Raw genomic sequence first — 23,387 nt, forward strand, 5'->3', positions numbered from 1 at the left:
GAGGAGGGTGGGGTTTGGGGACATCAATGCCATACAGTCAAATTGCCAAAGCTGCCATTTTCTCCAGGTGAACTGATCTCTATTGGCTGGAGATCAGTTGTAACAGCAGGAGATCTTCTGCCACCTCCTGGAGGTTGGCAGCCCTAAGCATCAATATTATTATATTACCAAGTGTGTCCTTAATTGGTAGATATATCAGGTAATTGGATAACCCCAGAGGAACCAGGGAGGGAAATGGGACACCTGATGCTGTTTTATGTAGGAGTAAATCACCCTGAACTCAGTATTGCTAACTGTCAAACAAGTATGCAAAGGATCAAGAAGCAGTACTAGTATAGGAGTGAGTTTGTTCTCTGGATAAAATGATGGGTGGAGACAAGGCATGACATTCCAGATTGGTTGCCTGCCCCTTGCCATTTTCTCATAGCTTCAGAAATGGCACTCTTTTTCTAAGGGGGAAACAGATATGACGGTGAGCCTTCAATGGTAATAGGTTATTTTTTTTCTAGACATTAGCTTGTATCCTCCCCCTCTGCTCAGCCAAGTTTGATGCCTCCCTCTGGCCTAAGCCAAAAAGAGTAAGTTCGAAGGCTCCTAAGGCTGGAACAAGGCTTCATGCTCGGATGAGCAAAATGGGAAGATGCAAACCAATGATTTATATACATCTGGAGATTTACACAAATTATTCACAACAATGCAATCAACCCAGAGTGCAAAATTAACCTATTGCAGCAGTTAATAACTTATCTCAGATAAGTTTTGATATCAGAAAATCCAAATAAATTCCCTCCATGATATTAGAAATATTATAATAAACTAATTTACAAATATGTCTGTAACAGTAACCTAAAATAGGTCTCTTTCAACAGTATAATTCCTATCTATAATAGTCAGGTTTGTCCTTTTCTACAGTAATAGTTTTTGAATTAAAGGTATACTTCTAAATATTCAGCTAAGAACTAAAATGTTCCTGATGAGTTAAAACAATCTGCAAGTGAGTTGCAAAATGGATTTGATGTTAATTCATTCAAGTTTTATTCACAACTAACTTCTACAACCATTCTAAAGCATATTTAGCATTGAGATCCTAGTCACACACGCCAAGTTGTATTGCTTATGATGGTTTTCTTGACCAAACTCTTAAATTTGAACTTTATAGTGTAGTCACTGTAGACCCATCCAAGCTTTGGGTCTGATACTGTTGCGCCTACTTTTTGGAAAAGGTGGCTGACTGGAGACATTCACAGATTTAAGGACGACTAGATAATATTTCTCTTCCCTCACTTCCTGCTACTTGGTTACTTGGTGGTATTGGCATGGGGAGATGCAGTCAGTGTTCAATGCATATTACACTCAGATAATATAAATCTTCTTCAAAGGTTCATTATCACTTTTGACATTCAGTAAGAGATTTTTAGCCAGGTAAGTTTGCAATATTTATAAGAATATGAGTTGCAAGTAACCTGAAACACAGCCTGCATAACAAGATACATATGTGATATGCAGAAATGAGAATGAGAGAGTGAAATGAACTGACCACCTGCTTCTGAATGCTGAATGGATAGATGTCAATTGCTGACCTTTCCTGAAATGGCTGGTCTAATTCAGCCTCAGTGTGAAAGGACATTGGTCTCAAAGGAATTGGAGTATGGTAGTTCTGTTTTGGTCTTATTCCTTTGGTGTGTAGGGTTCTGCAGGGAGTGATATATTGTTTAACATCTACATGTGCTCCCTCACCCAGGTTCTCCAGAGTAGGCTGATGACACCCAGCTTTATCTGTTGATGGTTGTCCATCCTGATTCCACCCTGGACATACTGGCCAGGTGCTTGGAGGCCATAATTGGATGGTTGAGACAGAGCCGGCTGAAACTAAATCCATTGAAGACAGAGATCCTGTGGCTTGTCTGGAGCTGCTCTGAGGTGGCTTTTGACAGCATGCAATTAACACCTATACCCGCCGTCAGGAGCTTGGGTGTGATTCTTAATGCCTCCTTATCAGTGGAGGCCCAGGTCACAGCCAATGTGGCCATTTTCTATCTTCCCCAGGCCAGGCAGTTGGTGCCCTACCTCTCCCGCCTCAATCTAGCCACAGTGATCCATGTGACGATCACCTCCAGGCTGTAACTCGCTCTATGTAGGGCTGCCTTTGAGATTGATCCAGAAACTCCAGCTGGTACAAAATGCTGGGACCCTGCTCAGAGCGCACATTCAGCCAGTGCTTCGTCATCTGCACTGGTTCCAGATGGAGTACCTGATCAGGTTCAAGGTGCTGATTTTGACCTTTAAAGCCTTACATGGTCTGGGACCATCATCTGCAGGACCATCTCTCCTGGTACAACCCCAGGGAGCTTTATGTTCTGCTAATAACAACTTACTGCTGGTCCCCAGCCCAAAGAGTGTCCGGCTGTCCTCAGCTAGGGCCAAGGCTTTTTTGGCCCTCGCCCCAGCCTGGTGGAATGCCCTCTCATTAAGACCAGGGCCCTGTAGGATCTGAATGAATTCTGCAGGGCCTGTAAGATGGAGATATTCCACTATGCCTATAGTTGAGGGCAGCAACAGTGTAGCTTCAGAGCAGGCCTCCCTATCCCCTCCATGCTGTTACCAACTTTAAGTCGGGGTCCCACCATGGCCCTGTGCTCTGGAGATGAGTGCATTTGTTAATTATTTAATTGATCAATAATTGGGAGCCGGTTTTAAATGTTCAAGGTTTATTTATTGTCTATTATGGTTTTTCATATTGTTGTGTTGTTTTAATGATAGTAGCCGCCCTGAGCCTTGGCTGGGGGAGGGCAGGATATAAATCTAAATAAATAAATATATAATAAATTTGAACAAATGTTTGAGGTGTAAAATATTTAACTAAACCAATTAATTATTGGTGTGACACAGTTATGGTTAAGTGTATTCCAGTTATATATTCCATTAGTTCAGCAATCATTGAAGGTGTTTTTTTTTTCTTAACACACTTTCCTTTCAGAAGCTAAATATGAATATTTGCATGCTTATTATTTTTGTCCCTTGTTCCTGGCATTTGGTGGAGCAAGTAGAAGAAAGGACAAACTAACAGGCATCTACTTTATACATCCAGTGACACAAAATCTCAGGCTATGAATGCTAAATCTTTCTTTTTCTATATCTGCCACCAACAGGAACCCCAAGAGGGTCATCCACTCCTTCCTTTATAACAATTAAAGCTAAAGTTAATTAAACAGCCTCCTCAATCCAATTTAAACCCTCTAGCAATGGGAAACTCAAATTAAGAATCTTTCCAACAGTAATCAAAGTTATTCATTCTCTCAACATCTCCTGCTTTTTTGGACTGTTCAAACTTGCCTCACAAGTTTAGATTGAAATTAAGAACTTGCCATTCTAGCTCAGAAACAACTCAATCTTTCAAACAATGATTAAGGCTGACAAAATATACAGTCTTTTATAATTCTGGAAGCAAGTGCAGATTTGTCAACTTCAGACTTTAAAATATAAAATGTGGTTCTAATTTAATGCTGATTTCCTTATGAACAGATCTCATTGAAGTACTGGGATTTGTTTGTGTGTGTGTTGAAGCGGGTCGTGCTGTTCAGATGACAGGCTCTTAGAATGTATCACTTACTGAGAAGTAAAGGTATCTTATTCAGCCAGTCATTGATTAAGCAGGACTCAACAACTTTACTTACTTTTAATAAGCGTCTTTATATCGATATACTTCTAGTAAAATATGTATAAATGCAGATTATCAAGTCTTTAACACTTCTATAAAAACTCTTGTCAAAGTACAATGTATGTATGTACAATGTATGCAGTAAAAGCAAGCAAGTCTTACATACTATTCAGTTTCAAAATCCAACTTCTAAAATATAACAGTCAAATTATTCTGATTCAGTTCAAAGTATCTAATTCACAAAGTCTAGAGTAAAGTATTTAAGCCAAACATACCAGTCAGCCTTTTCTGAGAGCCTTTTGGAAGGTTCTGATTCTCTAGCTGTACTGTGGCTGTATTTATACTGTTTCAAACTCATTAAGAGTGAAGGGAAATCTTTTATCCCCACTTTCAAACAACATTTTCATCCATCAAGAGGAATACCTTTTATTCCCTCTATCAGATATCATGAGCAGTGCAGTAATGCCTTAGTTACAGCTGCTCAGCTCCCCATGACCATATATGGGCTTCCTTTCCTTTCAATCTATTTTGCTTAAAGTATAAACACTCATTTCTGAGTTTCATGATCACATTATATACTTAATTTTTATACCATTCTCTTCATTAGGACAATACTCATTAAATGAGACTACTTAGAAATCTGTAGCACAATATTTAACTCATAAAATACAATTATTGCTTACATTGTCACTTTGTGACCATCTGGTCAGTAGCACATAGCCTTGAGCAAGGTTACAGAAAGCAAGGAAGCATATTACTCATATCCTTGATAGGACTGTAGGAATCTTTAATGCCTTTAAGTTATAAAAAGCAAAGTTTAAGCTATTAATGCACTCTCAGTACATTAAGATATCTTCAGTAGACCTTGAGGAGGGCAAAACTGTTCTGCCTTTGAGATTCAGCTGACAGCTGAGTCAGAAAAGGTTATTTTAGTTACATCTTCATGACAGATAATGAGAGGTGCTCTGCTCTTCTCCCTTCAAGGACAAGGCCAGAGTAAGTTAGTTAGTTAGCTCTTGAAAGATCTGACCTTGAGAGAATTCTGTCAGCCTGTTCTAAGGACATTTGCATTACACAGGCTTTTCATTACACAAACCTCTGCAGCTTGTGACTCAGTTTGCATGATGTGTTCAAGCTCTACAGGAAATTAATTCTGCACATGTACACAAAATACCATAATTATGTCAGAGACTGTGACAGTGTGTGTGTCGAATAGTATCCTCTTTAAAACAAAAGCAATCCAGATAGTAACTTAGCATTTTATTGGATTCTAAATGTTGTGCTTAAATCTCTCCCCCCGCCCAAAGCATCAAGATTAGATTATTAATTTTTTTATCTCTAGTACAGCAACCTGTACTGTGGACAAGAAGCTACTGTTAGGACAGAGTATGGAGAAACAGAATGGTTTCCAATTGGCAAAGGTGTCAGACAAGGATGTATTTTACCTTCCAATATCTCCAATCTGTATGCAAAACATATAAGGAAAGCCGGACTAGATTTAGATGAAGGTGGAGTGCAAATTGGTGGATGGAACATTAACAATTTGAGATATGCAGATGACACCACATTACTGGTAGAAAATAGTGAAGACTTGAAGTTAAAGCAGGAATTGCCAAAGCAGGATTACAGCTGAATATCAACAAGACAAAAGTAATGACTACTGGTGAATTTACTCAACTTTAGGAAAATAGAAATTGTTCAAGATTTTCTCTTCCTTGGCTCCATCATCAACCAAAAGGGAGATTGCAACCAACAAATCAGAAGGAGATTATCAGTGCTTCCTGACCTTCGAGGGTAAAAGCCCTTAGGAGGCCAGGAAGGGGCCGCACTGGCGTTGGGGCTCCCCACACCAGTGTTCGGGCTACTTACGCCGGTGTTAGTGGCCCCAATGCCGGCAGGGAGGTCTGGATGCTGGTCTCTGGGCACTGCCGTGGCAGTGCTGCCCCAGGATGCCGGTAGGGCTTTCCGCCGGCGTCCCACCAGCATAAAGGCCTGCGTTGGCACTCCGGGGGGCATCCCGGGAGGCGTTCCTGGGGCAGGCCAGGGGGAGGAGCTACCGTTAGGCAGCCTCCTGTCCTCTTTTGCCCCAGGTATGCCGACAGCGAGAAGAGCGAGTCTGCCTGTTTTTTTGCAGGTGCAACCTTGCTTTTCTCAATGGGATGAAAAGCCCTATTTTAAACCCTATTTTTTGAGCTGCTGACGACCGTAGAATGGCTTAGGAGGCGCCACAGCAGCGCCTCTTCCCTCCCGTCCCCGGCCGCCAGCTGCTCAGGAATGCACTGTAAGACTAGGAAAGGTAGCCATGAAGGAGGTAGAAAAGTGTTAGGTATGTGTCGCTGGCAACCAAGATCAAGATAATTTATGCCATAGTGTTCCCCATTACTGTTACGCCAAGCACAGAGGGTCTCCTTTTTTGGGGAAATTGGCTGGAGACTAAATAGAGCTTTGCAAGAGGCTGGCATGGGGATCTTTCTAAACCATTTCTGCCCCTAGGTGAGCGAGCCAAATGGAGAGCAACCCAATAATGAGGAGGCTTTTATGAATTTTAAGGGTTTTATTAAAAGTAATCAAATAGGGTAAAAACACACACTCACAAACAATTCCCAACACACACAGTGCTAAGAAAGTAAAGGGCTGAGATTCCCAAGCGGTTCGTAGTCACCTTTCCTGCAGAACGAGGTTCCAAAATAGCAGCTGCACGAGGGAAGGGGAAAAAGGACTACACGCCAGGTGTAGGACTCACATCTTGTGTTCTGGGTCCAAAATGAGAAGCCACTGACATGTGCCAGGTCTCTCTGTTTTATAGTCAAATTCTGCCCTTGGGGCAGAGTGACTCACAGGGCATGTGAGCAGTGGGGCACAAAGGTAAGATTGCTTCAAAACTGGAGAAAGATTGAGTGGTGAAAAGGTGGGAGCCAGGGTGATGGGAATATGAGGGGATTATTGATGACTGTCAATCACTCAGTGATTGTGTTATTGACAGCTGGCAGGAACTGGGAGCAGAGAGGGGAAGGAGAAGATGGGATTAGCTTGCCCTGAGAAGGAATGTAAGGTGTGGGAAAACACTATTGTTCTGAGTCTGAAGTCGTTAGGCAGATCTTGATAGGCTGACCATCTTCTTGGTTATGCAAAGGTGTCCAAGAAGGCAGCTGTTCCAGAGGCAATTCACAGGTGGGGAGAGGCAGGAGCAGATTTTGGAGTTCTCTGTTCTGCTCTGCATTCACCTCCAAGATGGAGTCCAGGTCCACTTCCCTTCTCCGGATCAAGGTGCTGTATGCCATTCACAGGTCCCTGCTGGCTCCGTACAGCGACGTCTGATGGGGTGTCTGGGGCTCTCCTGTGCCTTGGAGTGTGGTGCCGTGTCTGTCTATGACTTCCCTGCTATTCAGCAATAGCCCCAGTGTACAGACATGAGAGTCCAAGGGTGTCCATATTACAGGGGGTATAAAAGGGTATCGTTACAGATACTATGTATGACTGTGAAAGATGGACAATGAAGAAAGCTGCCAGGAAAAAAGTTAATTCTTTTGAAATGTGGTGTTGGAAGAGAGTTTTACACTTACCATAGCTAATAGATAGTGTTTACTGTGTTGAAGTATTGAACACTTAATAAAAAAATCTATATGTTGGTCTTACTGAGTTTTTTGTAAATGAAAGCAATATTGTAGCAGTATTGGTTTGGTTTCTCACTTATTTGGTTTGTTGAGACTTGCAGCTGTCATGCATATACAACAGAATATCTTACTGTCTCTGGCTTTTCTACTCTTTGTGTCCTCATCCAGTGTTCCAATGAAGTTCTACAGCTAATGGTCCCTGATTCTTTGGGCCTATCTCAATTTTCTGTCCTAGATGGTTGCATTGAGGTGCACTTCATGTGTCACAGAAGAAATTACACCATTGATGAGAAAAAAGTATCTCTGTTTAATAACTTTTTAATCCCATCTATCCCTGTACATGTTTACTCAGAAGTAGGTCTCATTGTATACAGTCAGAATTGCTCCTAGGTATAAAATATTGTCAGTGATTAAAACAGTATTTAAATACTAAAACATGGAACTTTTGACACATCTGTCAGTTTAACACTTCATTTTATCATTTATTTTATGCCTGGCATCATTGCCCTGTAATTAAGACTTTTTAATGCAAAATCTGGTTGTCCCTTTTATTTTAATTGTATTTGGCAGCAATTACAAAATTTACAGTGCAATCCTAGGAAGAGTAACTGCAGTCAAGAGCCCATAGAAACCAATGGTCATAGACTGTAGTAATTCAGCATAGGATTGCACTGTTGGTGTGTAGCTGTTAGAAATAAAAGAATCACTAGCAAAATATGCTAAATACCTGTCTGAATAAATGTAAGTAAATGTATGGCTCACAGCTTGGGGGAGAGGGAAAGATTGTCATCCAAAATGCTCTTGTTGAAAATTTTTAAGTGCCTGGTATTTCCAACAGCGCTACAAAGGAAGGAGTCATTTGAAGGAGAGTTATTGAAGTCATTTTATTTTCTACTTTTAGAACTCTCAGAGCACAAGAGGAGTGCAGGGGAGTGCAGCTGGGGGATAAAGATATTCATCCTAAAGCAACACACAGTTGAAAGCAAGGTGTCAGCTACCTCTTGGCAGCTGTGGGTTTGCTAGCCTCTAAGGCAATTCAGTTGAACTATTTGTAGGCATAGGTTTCCACAGGTTCCCTGGACACATTCTTTTGCTTTTTAAGATCTCTTTTCACCAGTTGTCAGTAGTTTTATAGTCTTTGTGTTTTACCGATGAAGGAGGCCTAGCATTGGGTTAGTGTGCTCCTATGTGTTTGCCTTTTGGCAAGAAAGGTTTTCTTTACCAGCTAAACCTGGAGAGACTAACAGTGCCCTCCTAGGAACTCTTTCCTGGGAGTAAACCCCATTGAATAGAATGAATAGAGTAGGATTCAGAGTAGATCTGCTGAGGATTAGTCTCTGGTATTCCTAACTAGGAACATTGCTGTCTGTATCATACCTCATAGTGGACCTGTGTCTGGTTGTACTGGCTACAAAGTTTTATATCAATAAGCAGGGGAAACGGTGCAGAGAAGTCCCTGTGCAAAGAAGTCACACAGATTTGGCAATGGACTGGTCAAAAGAACATCTCCCACCATGCTCTCCACATAGCAGGACAATCCAACATCACAGGAGGAGCCCTCAGAAGGGAGGCAAGAGCAGACTACAGATGGTCTCTCAACAGCTGCCATCTGCAACCTATTTTTGAAGAATGGAGATACCCTCAGGTGGACCTCTTTGCTTCGGCAACCAATGCCAAGTGCCCTCTATTCTGTTATTGAGCAGCCTAGGACAGAGGCTGCATGGGAGATGCTTTTCAGTTGCAGTGGGCAAGATGTCTGTTTTATGCATTCCCCCCCATCTGCCATCCTACACCAAGTCATTGTCAAGCAAATGACATACCAAATTGCATACTTATAGCCCCTTTTTGGCATAGGAGAGTCTGGTTTACACAGCTATGAAAGGCAGGCACAAAACACTACCATTGGTAGAAGACCTGCTACACATAGATCCGATTTTCCATCACATGAGCCTTTACCTCATGAAGTGGTTCATTCACAACTAGGCCAATTCTCTGATAGAGTGGCACAGGTCCTCCTCTCGGCCAGAAAGCCATCTACATGTGCCCCCTACTTGGCTAAATGGAACCAATTCATTAGTTGGGCAACCTCTAAGTTCCCCAGTGGAGCCATTAGTGTTGGCCTGTCTAATGCACAAGCCCTTTGAACCTTTAGCTAATTGCAAATTGTGTTTCCTATCCTTTTAAACAGCCTTCCTTGTAGCCATCACCTCTGCACACAGAGTGAGAGAGCTGCATGCACTCTGTTGGGATCCACCAATCACCAAATTTCATAGTGGCAAGGTGGTGCTTTGCCCCAGCCTTAATGTTGTGCCAGAGTGGCTTCAAAGTTTCACATCTCACAGAATATAATCCTTTTTGCTACCTTAACTTCACCAGCTGAACAATCATTACACATATTAGATGTTAGACGAGCACTGTTGTTTTATTTAGACCACACCAAGAGTTTCAGAAAGGATCAGAACTTATTTGTTTTGCTGGCCCCAAAAAGCAAAAAGTTGCTTCTTCTCAGACTATATCTAGATGGGTGGTATCTGCAATAAAACTGGCGTGTTCCTTGGCTGACATTTCCTGCCCACTTACACTGAAGGCTCACTCCACCACGGCCCAGGCATCATCCACTGTGTTTCTAGGCAAGGCCTCGATATCTGTTGTCTGCAGAGCGGCAGTCTGGTTGACTCCATCCACATTTGTGAACCACGGTTCCATCAATGTGGATTCGAGAAACAAGGCAACTGTGGAAAATGCAGTACTACAGTCAATTTTTTGACTAGCCCACACCCACCTCCTTGGTAAGTGAGCTTGCTATTCTCCCTTATGGGACTGCATAGAAGCCACGACGATAAAAACAGGGTTGCGCTTACCTGTAACTGTTGTTCATCGAGTGGTCTTCTGTGCAGGCACACATCCCTCCCTCCTTTCCACGCTGTGGGCTGTTTACTCAAGAGGCCTACAGGCAAAGGGAGATCTGAGAGAGGAGCACCCTCTCTGCCTCTGTCACGTGCCCATTCGGGTGGAAAACATTGGCGTGAGACAGGGGAGGGGGAGCGCTCTAAGTGCTTTGAATTTTCTGGAAATCTTTTTCGTCTGCAGGTGCATGCCACTCAATGAACAACAGTTGCAGGTAAGTGCAACTCTGTTTTCCTTCCCTTCATGTTGACGTTAGGTTCCCAGATTCTGCCAGCTGAAGTCGAGGAGACAGACTACACTGTGCGACCAACATGAAGGACAGATGTAGTGCCAACTCTTAATTGCTGGCACTGATGGCCAGTTTCTGCAGGAGAGATGTTCTCAAAATGTTACTCGGCATTACTGCTGTTACTTGGCATTATAGTAGCCATGCTTGGGCTGGCCCGTACAAGCGGTCAGGCTCTTGACATAAGTTAGGCCAGTGTTTGCATATTTACTCTGCTATTCAGAGGAGTGATTGTGTATTTGGATGACATTTTAATTTACACGAAAACTATGGACGAACATGTGGTCCTGGTCAAAGAAGTTTTGAAACGGTTGCAATTTCAGGGTTTGCTAATTTTTATCGGAATTTCATTCATGACTTTGCCCAAGTAGCTTTGCCCCTCACCTCCCTACTACGAACGAAGGGGAAGGGACCCGCAGCCGCTTTGCAGTCAGCCCGGCTGCAATGGTCTTCTGAATGCCAACAGGCGTTTGATACGCTCAAACAGTTGTTCACGTCAGAACCTGTACTACAGCATCCAGATTGTGAAAGACCCTTTATTGTGCAAGTGGACGCTTCCGAGGTGGCTATGGGGGAGGGCCTTTTACAAAAGGATGTGGATGGACATTTAAAGCCATGTTTTGAGCCTACCAACTTGTCAGCAGGCAGAGTGCCATCCATTCAGATGTTTTTTGAGTACAGGCAGCCAAATGACCATCAGCTGTGATTACAAATGGGCAAGAACAAAAAATAAAGGTTCCTGCAGCCGCATGGAGGCTTCTGGCACTCTTAGCATACTTTAATGAACAGCATCTTAATACAGTCTAGACAACGGTGTTGGGTTGTCTGTGCCAGGATCTAGTTGGTTGGTTGTGTTACAGATCCACAATTAATTCAAAAAAGGGGGGTTGCTTTAATCTGTAGAAGAAAAAAGTGACCAAGTGAACAAGGTAAGAAATACAGATAACAGCACAGTTCAGTTGCAGGAGCACTAAATGTATGATGAATACAATAAACATCCAAGTGGGATACTTTTTATAGTGAAAGAGCCATTGACAACGCTTATTCAAGCCCTCAGGAATGGTATCAGTCTTGTTAATGTATTCCAGTTTCTGAAGTTTCTTGTGCCAGTTATTACAAAGGCTTGATTGATAGTTGCCAGGAGAAACGGTTGCAGGTTTGCCACCAGATGAAGCTGATGAATATCACCCCTAGCCAGAGGCTGCTGGCTTAGGCATAGCAACAGTTCTGGAGCTGGACAAAGGCTGCAAGCCCAGCATCTGTCCCACTGCCTTCCTATTACTGGGAATGCCAGTTACTGTTACCTCAGATTTATCTGGATTCAATTCCCTTTCCCCTTTCTTATTTATAATTCACTACAGGCTGTATGTTAAGTGAATACATATGGTACCAGTCTTTCTCTTTTGCCCATTTCATAAATCAGTGGCGCTGTTTCAGCCTAATCTAACAATTTAAAATTAGTACACTTTACACACACACATGTGCACTTTTCATAAATATATGAAATACCAGGGTACCAGAGGCAAAAGGAGAGTCAGCCTAGACTGCAGCCTAGACTGCATTATATTACCACTTTGGCAGCAGGCAAGTTAACTAAGCCTACTTCACATCATTTTGAAAGATCAGGCAGCACAGAAAATTCATAATGCTGCCTGTGGTTGCCCTCTTTCTTATGTTCATGTTTGTTCCAGTCGGTCAACATGCAGAATGGATCAGGTGGGCTAGCTCTTTGCCTCAGTGCTCTGTAATTATTGTATAAACATTCCTGCCACAGCAAGTTGCTGTTGCTCTTAAGGTATTAAAAGGTGAGAATACTCACAGGGCTTGCAGACTTGTTGATTAAAATATAATTGTCTTGTACAGATGAGCATAATTCTAGATCACGAGATTCAGAATAATTAGTAGAGGCTTGGTGTTTACCCTTAATAATGGGTTTTTGGTTTTGTGATATCAGCAGTTTAAACACACACACTTTGTAAGGACAGAAAAATTGCACAAGTAATGTTTAACAAACACCTTATTCAGCCTCCTGTTGTCTTTCATCCTAGATTAAAACGTTATATCTATTTTGTTAAGATACTGGGACAGCATCTTTGAGATTCAGGAGTAGGGAAAGTAAAGCAAAGGGAATGTAAGAATTACTATTTCAATGTGTCTCTCTCAGAACAGATCTTGGTACTCCCACAGGAATGTCTTCTTCCAGGTCCACTGCAAGTTGTAAACAATTTCTTCAGCACCTCCAGAGCAACCAGTCTTCTAAAGTAACAGCCTAGAGGAACTGTGTAGAAGGAACTGCCTGACAGAAATATTGGCAGAACATAGAATAGAATTGATTCAGATAACAAAGCTGCATAACAACATCCTACAAAAGGTGCATGAAACTATTGGTAGGCAGATTTTATACTCTGTGACTTAATGCTAAACGTGTCAGTTGTCTCCACTGAAAGATGCTGTATTTTAGGTGATAGTAGGTGATATGAAAGCTCTTTGAATTTGAGTTGCATCACTTACCACTTGTGACTCATCAAGAGTCATTACTTGAATTGCACTCACTGAGTGAAAAACAGGCATATGTAAACTCATAGCTGTTATAAAGCTTCTTTTAAGAGGCTAAGATTGACCAGAGGGTTCATATCATGTGCAGGCTTACATGCTTCCTCCTTTCTTCTTCCAGTGCAGATTTCTACCTCTGTTTCCTGTTTTATACAATATAGGGTTGGATTTACACTCCTTATTTCTTATCAGCATTGACTTTTTGAGTGGTCATATATAATACCTTCTTCTTTTTACACTAGCAAAAAGCTGGTTGGAGCCAACCAATGATCCAGATTGTACAAGAGTTATCCAATTAGCCATTGTTTCCTATCAGAAATATTGTTTCCTGGTTGGAACTAATCATCGTTTACCCAATTCCAGACATGACTGCAAGCCACAGGTATGCAAAAAAGAGGTAATCTGCACGAAAGAAAGGAAAGGAAGCCCACATTCCTGTAGTAGGCCCCCAATATTATTTATTTACTTCATTTATACCCTGCATATCTCCTGAATGGGGTCCCATCATTCTCCTCTTCTCCATTTTTATCTAAACCATGGTTTTCAGGATTGGGAAGATATCTAAACTGTAATTTTCTGCAAACATCTTTTTAAAATAGAACTACTGAGATGAAAAAGCAACTCCATATTATTTTTTCCGTTCCCAACTGCACAAACAAAGGGGACTTAATTAATTACCCGGAGGCTTTAATGTGATTTGGAAAAGAGACACACATTTACAAGTTAAAGTAAACTTACTCCACTGGGGCAGTACTCTATATACCATGCATATCCATTTTTAAATTGCAACTTTGGTAGTATTGATTTTTATTTCAGCATCCATTGAAGACCAAAAGGGAGAACAATCTTCATTTCTGGATGGAAACACAATGGGGTGGGTCCAGTGAACCATACATAGAATAAGTTTCCAAAATGGATTTTTACTAGTTGCTTCTGCCGTCTCCTGGGCACCTAAAATGCTTCTCCTGCCGAGAGAGGAACCTCCACAAACATACTGGCATATTTATTTCATTTTTATTTATTTTATTTTATTTATACCCGCCCTTTCCCATCCTAAGATAGGCTCAGGGAGACTACTGGTAGGAGCATCAGCAGAGCACAGAGGACTAGTGGGGCAGAGATTGCCCAATAGGAGAGGGTGATTTCTACCAACTTTTCCTTAAGATGCAGCTCTCTGCATCCCCCCCCCCCCCCGAGTTCCTCAGGAGTAGTTTTTTAGGGAATCCAGGGAGAAAGGAGAGAGACCCATAAAGTCATTACATTCACAGGTCACTGGGTCCAGTCCAAAAATTCTAACTGAGCACTCGTTTTATTTTATTTTCATTTGGAATTGTCTAATGTTTGAAAAGCCTTCTGTGGGGTTCATACCCCCACAGTCAACATCCTTAGAATCAGTTTCATGCTTCTTGAGTGTTTCTTATTGTGAGGGATTTCTTACGTATGTTGAAAGATGCTGTATTTATTGCTTTATTTTCGTGATTGGAAGTAACCAGAATGAGGTGTTTGCAGGTTGTAAACATATATCTTTATTTTTATTATTTATATCACACTCTTTCCTGACCAAGGCAGGCTCAGAGCAGCTAACAGCAAATTTAAAACTGTATACTACATATATTAAATATACTTAAAAACCTTAATTTCTCATTAGAATTTCACATGGCACCCTTAAGCATTGCAATAGGGTACCAGTCAAAGAGGGGGAAGAAAAAAGGGGAGAAAAAAGAAACAAAGGATGGTACCCAGGGCAAGGAAAAAGTGGGGGAAATTAGGGTAAGGGTAGGTGGGTAGGGAGGCAGCTAAGATGGAACCGTCGCTGTCCTCAGCCTTAAGCCTGGCAGAACATCTCAGTCTTACAGGCCCTGAGGAGGAGGAGGAAGAAGAGTTGGTTTTTATATCCCACTTTTCTCTACCAAAAGGAGTCTCAAAGTGGCTTAACACTTTGCCTCCCCACAACAGGCACCTTGTGAGGTAGGTGGGGTTGAAAGAGTTCTAAGAGAACTGTGACTAGCTGGGCCAGGAACCATTGCAGGCATCTGCTGCCAAGATCTGTGCTGATCCTTGCAGCAGTGGCCACCACCACCATTTCTAAAAGTAAGTGCATTCTCTGTGCTTGCACAGAATTTTTTTTTAATGGGGGGGTGGGGGGGTGTAGCTCAGCCTCTCCAGTGTTTTTTTTTTTTTCAATGTCAGATTTTTCAGCAGATCTAGGGGGTCCCCCAAGTTTGCAGAAACATCTGTTTAGGGTACATGTGGCCAAATCCACGGATTTAGGTATCCACAGATGGGCAGCACACTTGGGAATTAGATATATAGATATAGCAGGTCATGCACAAGGGCCCCACTAGATCCTAGCCCAAATATTAAAAACTCAATGTGGTTGCAAAGCTACTGAACAAAGGAGAGGTATCTTTAAAATGAAAACAGTGTGGCATGTTCATTGCAAGGCTACGAGAGAGACAGAGAGAGATGGATTTATGCACTTACTGATTATTTATTTAGATATGTGTACTCAGCTTTTCTCCCCACATGGGGGACCAAAGCAGCTTACAATATCATTCTCCGTGGCTCTATTTTATCCTCACAACAACAGCCCTGGGAGGTAAGTTAGGGTGGGTAAGTGAGACTGGCTCAAGGTCACTTAACAAGCTTCCATGGCAGGGTGGGGATTTGAATGTGGGTCTCCCAGAACCTAGTGCAACACTTTAACCTCAACACTTTGTTGGTTACAGGTCTAGGTGAAAATTCCAATACCACTGATGGCCAAAATGTTGATGCCCCTAAGCATGGGTTTCTTTCAAGTTTCGCTGAAGTTATTGGCAGTCATGATATGAGAGTGTTGCACCAATTAATTCCACATACAGAAAGGATAAGAATTTACATTATTCTGTTAGAAGATTTAGAATTAGAGACTCCATATTTCCTTTTGATATTACAAGCCAAATTTCTCTGATCCTTGACAAACAAAAGCCACAGTCTATACCCTGTTTACTTCAGGCAATCTGGCTGAATCTATTAAGGCTATTGAGGATCTGACAGGCTGTAAAGAATGTAGCCTAAATGGGAAATTATTGTGACAAGATCTTTTATAGATACTGGCTATCGTAAAATAGCTCATGCATTCCCTAGAAGGCCAACAAACAGTTCTGCTCTTTGCTTTTCTTCTTTTGAAAGGTTTTATTTCATAAGATTTTTCTCTGTGCTGCTTAGCTGATAGCTTCTTTTCTGGTGCTGTTCCTTGCCCACATTTTATTTCTTGGACAGAACAAAACGTGGTAACATACTGGGGTGGGGGTGGGGAATCTCAGGATATTTTTTGTTACTCAAAAGCAGCTTTCATTGAAGAAAAGGTTGGTGACCCCTGGCTTACACAATTAAATATACCAAACTTTTTTTCCTTCTTGCTGTTCAGACTAACAGCTTCTGAAGTGCAGCACTATAAATGTTTGCTATTGATAAATCCTTGATTTTTTCCCTAACTTTTCAGTGATGTGAACATATGATGCAAAACTATCAGCTTTTCAGTGTTATTGCTGGGCTGACGTATTAACAGAGGGGGAGTATAAATGTTCAGTACTTGGAATCATAATTTTTGACTTGGGATTGTTTTCTGTTGTGTTTCGTTGGTGTTTGAAAAGAAATGTGGATTAAAGTATGTTTTATGACAACAGCACTCCAAGCAGTTTTATTTTAGGTGGTCTCATAATCTGAGAAGTACTTAGTACTCCAGCATTACAGTAATATGATCAGCAAATAAAAGTTACCAGATGTCAATGTATGTGTGTGCCAGCTGGCAGGAAACTATATCCCAGAATATCAAATGTGCCTTTTATACCTCTTTCTATTCTAGATAAAATAGCGAGTCCACCAAGCATTGTTACTGAGCATGCTTCATTCACTTTAGGGCCAAACTAGATATTATAAGAAGCACCCCTCTGTGTCTCTTCTCCCTTTGTTTCTTATAACATCTAACAGAAACAATGAATGACATGACATTATTGTATGCACCACCCCCACTGCCTTTTAACAATGTATGTAAAGCCATGACATAATGTTTGTGTTAGATATTGCAAGGAGAAGGACATGTAACATGTTATAATATGTTATATGTTATAATATCTAGCTGAACCTTTGCATCAGCTTGATCAGTCCAGACCTCTTTTTCTTGACTTGACCTAGAGGCTTCTGTTTGTTCTGGAGCAGGCAGATAATGAGAGCCAGAGGCAAGAAGTGTGGTCAGTAGGCCAATCCAAGGTCAAGCATATCCAAGGTGTCAATGAAAGAGAAGGCAGTCCAAGCCATGAGTCAGGTCCAATCCAAAGTAGTCAGGTTACCAGGAGTTCAAAATGTAGCACAGATGCAAAGGCCGATATGTAAGGGGTAGCAATGAGTTGCCCCCATGACCGCCGTGCTTTGCTGTCTGCTTATAGACACTTATCTCGCTGAGAGAGATAAGTCAGCTGTTGCTAATTAGGCTGGTCTGGCATTCCAAGCCAGGTGGAGTGCATCAGCCCTGTTCTGCCTCATCACTGTTGTCAGGGAGTGATCTATGCTGGGCTTGCAACCATGTGCTCTGCTGTCTATCCTGAAGTTCTCTTCTGAGATGTCTCCTCCTTTGTTCCAAAGGCTTGGGCAATCCTATAGGTGAAGCTGACTATTGCTGGGTTTCAAGCATGGCTAGGGATCCTAAGCTGGAGGGCTGTGGGCAAAGTGAAGCAGCTTCTGCCTGTGGCTGTTACTCTGTTCTCAGCTGTTCCTTTGTTCTGAGGCTGACTCCCTCCATCTCCTCTTCATCTGAGGAGATCTCAGCAGACCGACCAATGACACTGTAGTTACAATTTATATTTTATACTTTTTACCTCCCCTTTTGACCCATGAGTCTGCTATTTCGCATGCCAAGCCAATGCATTAACCCTTGAACTCCTTCTCTTTGTCCATTGCCAGTTAATATAGGTTGCCATATTGTGGACCAGCTGAACATACTGAATGGTCTTCAGTGGTCTTTTGCATACAGAAACAATCATGTTTACTAGCTCTGTCAGCTTCCCATATTCTGTGTTTCTTCTTGACAGAGATTCGAGCTCAGCTGATAGACCAACAGAAATGTATGGAACAGCAGACTGAGATGAGGGTGCAGCTTCTTCAAGACCTACAGGATTTCTTCCGTAAAAAAGCAGAAATAGAGACTGAATACTCTCGGAATCTAGAAAAATTAGCAGAAAGATTCATGGCAAAAACAAGAAGTACCAAAGACCATCAGCAATACAAGTAAGCTAAGATTTCTTATTGCCTTTATGTTTTGTTTTTAAAAGTTATTTTGTTTAGAAGTTCAGGTTTGCAAATTATTAAAAAGTAGAATGCAAGACATAACAAAAACCCTTGTTTTTTTATTGTAGAATCATAGAGTTGGAAGGGACCACCAGGGTCATCTAGTTCAACCCCCTGCTCAATGCAGGAAATTCACAACTATCTTTCCCACTCACCCACAGTGACCCCTACTGCATGCCCAGAATATGGCCACACACAAAAAAAAAAACCCTCCAGGATCTCTGGCCAATCTGGCCTGGAGGAAAATTGCTTCCTGACCCCAAAATGGGATTGGCACTACCTTGGGCATCAAGAAAGAGCCACAAGAGACAAACACTGATGCACACCTTCCTGCCCTTCCTCTCATGATCTGCCTAAGGTCACAGAATCAGCATAGCTGATAGATAATCATCTAGCCTCTGTTTAAAAACCTCCAGGGAAGGAGAGCCCACCACCTTCCAAGAAAGCCTGTTCCACTCTGTTAGAAAGTTCTTCCTAATGTTTAGCTGGAAACTCTTGATTTAATTTCAACTCGTTGGTTCTGGTCCGACCTTCTGGGGCAACAGAAAACAACTCCGACATCCTTAAAAACCACTACTAATTTTAAGAAAATGACAAGGAGATTTATGCTACAGCTTGCCTTAAGAATACCCAAGTACCCCTAATATTCTGTTGTACAGCAGGGTCCAAACAAGCTCTTCACCTAGTCTTATTACAAAAAGGTGCATGCTTAATGCAGGCGTCTGTATTTAATTTATGTACCATGTCACTACTTAGCTGGTTGGGACACTGGAAAGGCACCTTATTTATTAACGTAAATATTTCTATCCTGCCTTTCCTTGTGGTTCAAGGTGGCTTACGAATCATTAACTTTAACAAAAATCACACTATAGAACCAACAAAATAAAAATGGAGATATCCCCTTCCCCCAAATGATGACTGCCATTTATAACCCACCTTGTTTTAAGTCAATCAAATCAGTACTGAACATACAGTATTTTCAGTTAATTTCTGTGGCATTTTAAAGATTGGTCTCAATAAATCTTAAACATACTGTTAATCTGTGAGCTGCTGCAGTAATGGTTTGAACCTCTTTTTGCCTGCTTGGACTCCAGCAAATTTAGGAGATGTCTAAACATACCTTCTAAAGTTCAACCAGACTCATTATTCAAGAAAGGTAGATTCTTCTGTAACACATTAACTCCGTGTATTTCCAGTTACTTTATTTACTTTAGCAGTTCACGTTGCTGACAAGGAGAACGTACAGAGTCTTAAACAATATAAGAAGCATTAGCAAGTGTATGTATGGCTGCCTCATGCTGTTTCTTCCAGTGTAATGTCTGAAGGGGCTCTTGCATGGAAGAGATGATACTATGTAGTGGAAGTACCGAAAGGAGAAGCAAGACACACCATACATCTGCTTGTTGCATTGCCTTGTGCTTACTTTTTTCTTTCTAGTCTATACAGCTTGCTTCCCCCTGTGAGTACTGGGATGTCCTGTCTTCCTGAGATACTTCCTATCTTTCTAGTTCTGTGTCACAGCTTTGAACTGGAAACTCTAGGACTTGCCATCTGGCTAGGTCCGTATTCTCTATTGTTGTTGACTTCCTGTGTGGATATGAATCCTATTGACAATGGAGAGTACAACAATATGAATTGTTATATATTATCTAAAAATGCAGCATGTTTATTTTTTGGGTATTATTACTAGCAACATGCAGAAGGTCACACACTCAGATTCTATGATAATTAATCTGAGATATTTATTACATTTTAGTTTAGAACATATTTAAGGGATTTAGACTACCCACTTCACACATAAATATGAATTGAAAGGATATCCCTTTTGTTATTTTTTTACTATCTTGATTGTTAGCACTAAAGGATAATTAAAAGAGTGTCAGGAAATCATTAAATGGAAAAATATCCATGTTTACTAGGAAAGACCAGAATCTGCTATCACCAGTAAACTGTTGGTATTTACTGCTCAACCAAGTGAGACGGGAAAGTAAAGACCATGCAACTTTGAGTGATATCTACCTGAACAATGTCATCATGCGCTTTATGCAGATAAGTGAAGATTCCACCAGGATGTTCAAGAAGGTACTATGTCAAGATTTCTCAGATTTCATATTGAGATGAAAGCTGCTAAAAGGCATAAATTTTAAATGAATATTCTGTAGGAGACTTGGTAATGTAATAACATATCCTACTTCAGTGTTATTACTAAGTCCCTTGTGAGATTTCTTATTGTAAATGTAGAGAGAAAAGTGCTTTTGTGATAGAGATTTCAAGAGCTTCACTCTCCTAAATGAAGGAAGGGTAAATGAAACATATTCTTCAGTGCAAGGTATACTGTGTTACCTTCCAACAGAAAAAAAGTGAAATGTAACCTACAAAAGTAGAAGAATATCTTGTTATTAAATAACTAAAATTTTATTTATGGCACAGAATGAGAAAATTCTCCATTATATGCTGTACAGTTGCTAACAGCTCGATTTTATTTTCTGACAAAAATGTGTAAAATCCAAAATGGTTAAACTGAGTTTCACATGATACTAAGAGAATTTTTTTATTATTGCTGATTTTCTCTGAAGTATTGTTTTAATTATGCTTCCGTATCAGTTCTTTGGTAGTTCTTGTATTTTTGTGTAAAGTGGTAATGTTCTTTAAAAAGGTAAAAGTCCCCTGTGCAAGCACCGGGTCATTCCTGACCCATGGGGTGACGACACATCCCGACGTTTTCTAGGCAGACTTTGTTTGTGGGGTGGTTTGCCAGTGCCTTCCCCAGTCATCCTCCCTTTACCCCCAGCAAGCTGGGTACTCATTTCACCGACCTCGGAAGGAAATAAGGCGCTGAGTCAACCTTGAGCCGGCTACCTGAAACCAACTTCTGTCGGGATCTTTATAAATGTGCTTTATAAAGCCTATATATGTGGTTTTCAGGCAAAGGCACTTAAACTAGCTTCATTATATTGCATTAGTATTTATAAGACCATCCCCTAAAAGATCATAGTAGATTATGTGTCGACATTTTCTGAATTCAGTAAAGGTGCCCCCAAAAATCCTGTCTTTTTTTTTGTCTACAAGAATAGAATTTGTGAACTCAGAATGACCTGGAAACCATTAAATACAGATTACAGTATTAATCTGTTTCTCACTATTTTTTGTATGTGAATAATTTCTAGGTTGGAACCATTTCCTCTCATCTGTTAAGGGAGGAGCCTTTGGGTGAAAGGGCTTTTCTTGCCAGCAGAAGGCTCCTCATTTTGCAGAAATGAATCACTGGATCCAGCACCCTGTGCACTGACCACCAACTAGAAGAGCATGGAACTTTTTGATGTTTTTAAAAAAGTGTATAAACACATTTACGTTAACAATCTTCATATAGGCTGCTTGCAGATATTTCTTATGCAAAGAGCTGGTATTACTTAAAATCAACAGAATATACACATACATATGTTTAAAACTAAAGAAAAATGTACAATATGGGTGGCCCCTGTTCTCGCTTTGAGGGCAGGGCATCTTGAAACGCTGCAGGTGGTTGCCGTTGCTCTCTCGGGGAGGCAGGACTAATTTGAACTTTCTGTCTTCCTGGGCGGTTAAACACCTGTTACTCTCAGTTTTCCGTCCTGCCTTGACGGGGAGAGCACCTTCGCTGCGTGCTCAGAGATACCTCTTAGATACTGGAATCCTTTCTATTTCTCCTACTCCTTTTTCTCTGGTCTGTGTAATGTTTTAGTGTGTCTTCAAGCCTATTTCCCTAATTGTGTGTCCTTTCTGTTCCTCATGTGTTTCCCCCCGATCTCTCCTTATCTCCTGTGAGGGAAGAAGGACCGTTAGAGAATGGCGGCCAATAAGTCTCTCAGGAGAGACAATTCTCTTTCTGAGGACCACTCTGGCGTCAAGCTAATTATCTTGGCTCTACCCCATTTTAAAACATCTTGCAACTGAGTTTTGCCAGTAAGAATATAAGAAAGGCCATGCTGGGTCAGACCAAGGACCATCAAGTCCAGAAGTCTGTTCACACACTGGTCAACCAGTACACTGATGCATCTCCACTAAGAAGGCAGGTCCATTCTAATGACCCTCAGAATGCTACCCAGGGAGTCTGTTGGAAACTGCGCCTCTTTTTCTTCCCCTACATCAAACTCTTTGGCACAGGACATTGTAGTCTGAAGGGTGTTTCGGTAGGGTCTATGGCTCTTGCTGCACTTATATGCCAGAACAAAGTAGATGAGATGCTCTAGGGTTTGAACGCTGAACCCAGATCCTAAATTTTGTGCTTCACTGCAGCTATATGTGTGCATGTGTGTTCATATTTATGTGTGAGTTTGTATGTACAAAATCAAGAGCAGAAACAAAATATAAGCGGGGTTTTTTCACTCTGCAGATAGAATTTTTATTTCTGTGATGTGATTATGAGCTATAATAGATTAGGAGCTATAATTATGTTCCTTAGAAACTTTCTGCAAGGTCAAAGCAACCCCTGTGCACCCTATCACTAGCTTATGTGCCTTACAGTATTGAATTATTTTGTTGCCTTTTATATTCTGATTTCTCTGTGAACTGAAGAAGTATTTTTAGATGATGGCATGTCCATCAGTCATTTATCTGTAACCTAGTTTTAAAGATATTTTTGGCTTTCCACTTTTGTGCAGAACAAAAGCTGATTGGGCATTTCCACTGGGCTTTCCTCTGCCCAGCTGTCAGAGACTCAACTGCAAACGACCCCCCCAGTCCTGTCTATTCAGCTACATATATTAGTATACAGTTAAAATCATATATTGTCTGCACTATAAATTCTGTATTTTTATGGTTATATTCTAGTGGCATTTGGAATATCTAGTTAGTGAAAAATGATCAACATGGTACATTTTAAAATCAAATAGAAAGTGACGCTGCAGAATAGCGACCTACAATTATTGCTTGGTGAGGGGGGTAGAACTGCTATATAAACCATTCACAACCTAATTTAATTAGAATAAGTTCTTTCAATTAAGAAGTTTGCTGCATTTACACTTTTAACTCTATATTGGTGATAAATGTTGCTTTAAAAAAGGAG

The 23,387-nt window shown here is 41.1% G+C and overlaps 1 protein-coding gene across 1 annotated transcript in view; it reads left to right on the plus strand.

The window, feature by feature from the left end:
- The window catches only part of SRGAP1 (SLIT-ROBO Rho GTPase activating protein 1), a 123,841-nt gene that overhangs the window by 52,605 nt on the left and 47,849 nt on the right, over positions 1-23,387 (plus strand). The window contains exons 2-3 of the mRNA XM_056847298.1: positions 18,088-18,283; positions 20,263-20,425. Coding sequence (XP_056703276.1) covers positions 18,088-18,283; positions 20,263-20,425 — 359 coding nt within the window. The remainder of the gene's footprint in view (positions 1-18,087; positions 18,284-20,262; positions 20,426-23,387) is intronic.

This window comes from Euleptes europaea, chromosome 3 (assembly GCF_029931775.1).
Source record: "Euleptes europaea isolate rEulEur1 chromosome 3, rEulEur1.hap1, whole genome shotgun sequence".
NCBI lineage: Eukaryota > Metazoa > Chordata > Lepidosauria > Squamata > Sphaerodactylidae > Euleptes > Euleptes europaea.